Source organism: Montipora capricornis, chromosome 4 (genome assembly GCF_036669925.1).
Source record: "Montipora capricornis isolate CH-2021 chromosome 4, ASM3666992v2, whole genome shotgun sequence".
NCBI lineage: Eukaryota > Metazoa > Cnidaria > Anthozoa > Scleractinia > Acroporidae > Montipora > Montipora capricornis.
Window position 1 is genome coordinate 32795972 of NC_090886.1, and position 2500 is coordinate 32798471.

The window sequence follows — 2500 nt, forward strand, 5'->3', positions numbered from 1 at the left end:
CTTTAGAGTTCAGGATGCAGATGTCCTTGGGCTAAAATTTGTTGATGTCTACTGGGATTTGAATGACTTGAGGGAAGAGGAGAAGAAAGCTTTTAAGAAGTATGGACCTGAAGTTGCTCGCAATTTAATCAAATCACTCAAAGGACTGCAGGAGGCTACATACAAGTGTCCCAAATGCGATGCCGTATCAAAGGTGGAGGAATATTCTGGACATGCCCTGAATGCCAAGTGTCCAAAATGCAGAAGAACGTTCAATCCCAATGAAGAAGGCGGTGATTTGGCATTGAATTTGTCCCTGACGTCATTGATATCCTAAGGCCTTATCTGTATTCAAGCACAAACTTTCTCACTTTATGAGCATATTGCCATTGAGATAATGGGACAGACATTGGCAGCTCGGAAAAATTAGTTTTGGACCACATGTCCCTTATGGTCACGAATCAATAAGTGTTTTGTCTGCCATTCTTCATCTTCAAATTCTTCTAAAAACATGCACAGACAAACTGTTTTGATCTCCAGCGTTTGTATGACAAGGTCTGAATTTAGTTGATGACCTTTTCTTGGAGAGCCTAAAATGTCCATCATTTAGAAGCTACACCGTCTGAATGACAACCGTCTCACAAAAGCTCGGCCGTTTTAATTAAGCTTCAAGTAACTAAAGAAGAGATGGACATGCCCGGAGTTTGGTAAAAAAAGATCAGTCGTCAGATTCTTTGATCATTAAAGAGCGAAAAGCGAGACAGTTTTTGTTATGTCATGACATGACACAAAACCGAAGAAAATTTAGGCATTGGTCACATTCGATCAACTTCATAGATCAGATCAAATAATTAAAAGAAAACCTTGCGTGTCTAAGTTCATATCACATGGCACGTTTAATGAGGAAAGTGAAGAGAATCACTGAATGGCAAAAAGGAAGGTCGGAAAGGAAAGTAGACGCCTAGTTACAATTGCCATTAAGACTAAAGGAGATGTCTACTTGGATATCACCTGTGTACAAGCAAACATGTGGCAGAAAACGAGCAAGAATGTTTTAGAGTTTACTGCAGGTGAAGAGTGGAGACCAAGACAGGACTCAAGGTGAATGGTGTCAAAACAGCGCTCGGATCGTTACACGCTCTTTTCGGTTGCTTAGCACTTTGCAAAGCGTTTGCATATTTATAAAAAGAAGTGATGGAGTTTTACTGTGACATTTCACTTCAGTGTTCTTTTCATGTAAAGCACCAGCTATCAATGAACTCAGTAATGTCTTTTATGCCACCAAGCACAATGGACGATATAGCATACACAAGAGAGATAATTTCAAAAGAGCATTTCACAGTTACAATGCTGCGGAATGTCAATTCACTGGAACTGTGCACCCAAAGCTCATTTGACATTTTAATCAAAACTGAGAAATTAATGATCATTGGTATTTACGCATGATAATAGTTGACTCCAGAGTAGCTTTTCCAGTTTCTGTTATCATATGATTTGCTTTTCTTAAGTCATTATCAAGTTTTTCGTGTATTAATTAAGGTTTAAAACACTGAGCAGTCGAAGGTACAGGTCGTCTTCTTACGTTTTAACTATTGGAGGCTAGTTTTAAAATCTATAAACATCGTTTGCCAGATTTTGTCTTGTAAAAACGGTCAGAGAGAAGGCTCAAACGTATCACGCGTGCTTTTGCACAGTTTAGAGAGAGACTGATTTAGTTCTTGTGTTTCGAAGACATTCTTTATCCTTTCGCTTTGAATAATTATAACGCAAGTATTTTTGTGATAGTTCAATAAAATGCCGTTTTTTGCAGCATTCACCTTTACCAGTAATCAAGAGTATTCATCTTTGACAGTAACCAAGAGTACATTGCTTTGTTTGGTACATGCTGCAGAGAGAGGTGAATTGTATAAAATGATTGTAGATCGAATAGAGAGACTTAAATGCAGGGTTGATTTTTATGTAATTCCAAAGGTAGGTGCAATAAACTACTCATAACTGGGGAATTCAGCTTGTGTATTTGTAATCTATCTATTACTGACCAAGGAGAGAAGAGGGTATCCCCTAGTCATTTCCGACCAAACGAATGGATGTGGCTCATTGCACGATCGAATGCTCATAGGCAATTCTAAAGTGCAGTTGTCAGTTTAAGGTGGCTCAAACTGTTTCAACAATTTATTAGAAAAATTAACTTTACAACACCGTTTCACGTAACGACAATTTCATGGTACTAAACGAAACATCAACAATTGATGGTTTGCATCTGACGTCACAGCGGCCTTTTTGGTGTACAGAACAATTCAGTAAAATGTCTTTTGGGAATTTGTTTTGTACACCAACATGGCTGTCTCATTGCGTGGATGCAAGCCAAGAATTGCTTAACAAGATGTACTCATTCAAGTGATGTAATATGTTACATCAAAAAGCGCTACGTAAAAAGCCCTTTATTTTGTTTTTGAACGCCAATACTTAAAAACGAACTCAGTGACCCCTACTTGCTATCGATGGAAAGTGATTAGCCGGG

At 38.3% G+C, this 2500-nt stretch overlaps 2 protein-coding genes across 2 annotated transcripts in view; both read left to right on the forward strand.

Moving 5' to 3' along the window:
* Nucleotides 1-316, forward strand: part of LOC138044896 (uncharacterized) — a 2067-nt gene extending 1751 nt beyond the window's left edge. Inside the window, exon 1 of the mRNA XM_068891283.1 lies at nucleotides 1-316. This exon is cut by the window's left edge and continues 1751 nt beyond it. Coding sequence (XP_068747384.1) covers nucleotides 1-316 — 316 coding nt within the window.
* LOC138045965 (uncharacterized) overlaps nucleotides 1-2500 on the forward strand; it is a 315585-nt gene that overhangs the window by 87182 nt on the left and 225903 nt on the right. The window lies entirely within an intron of this gene.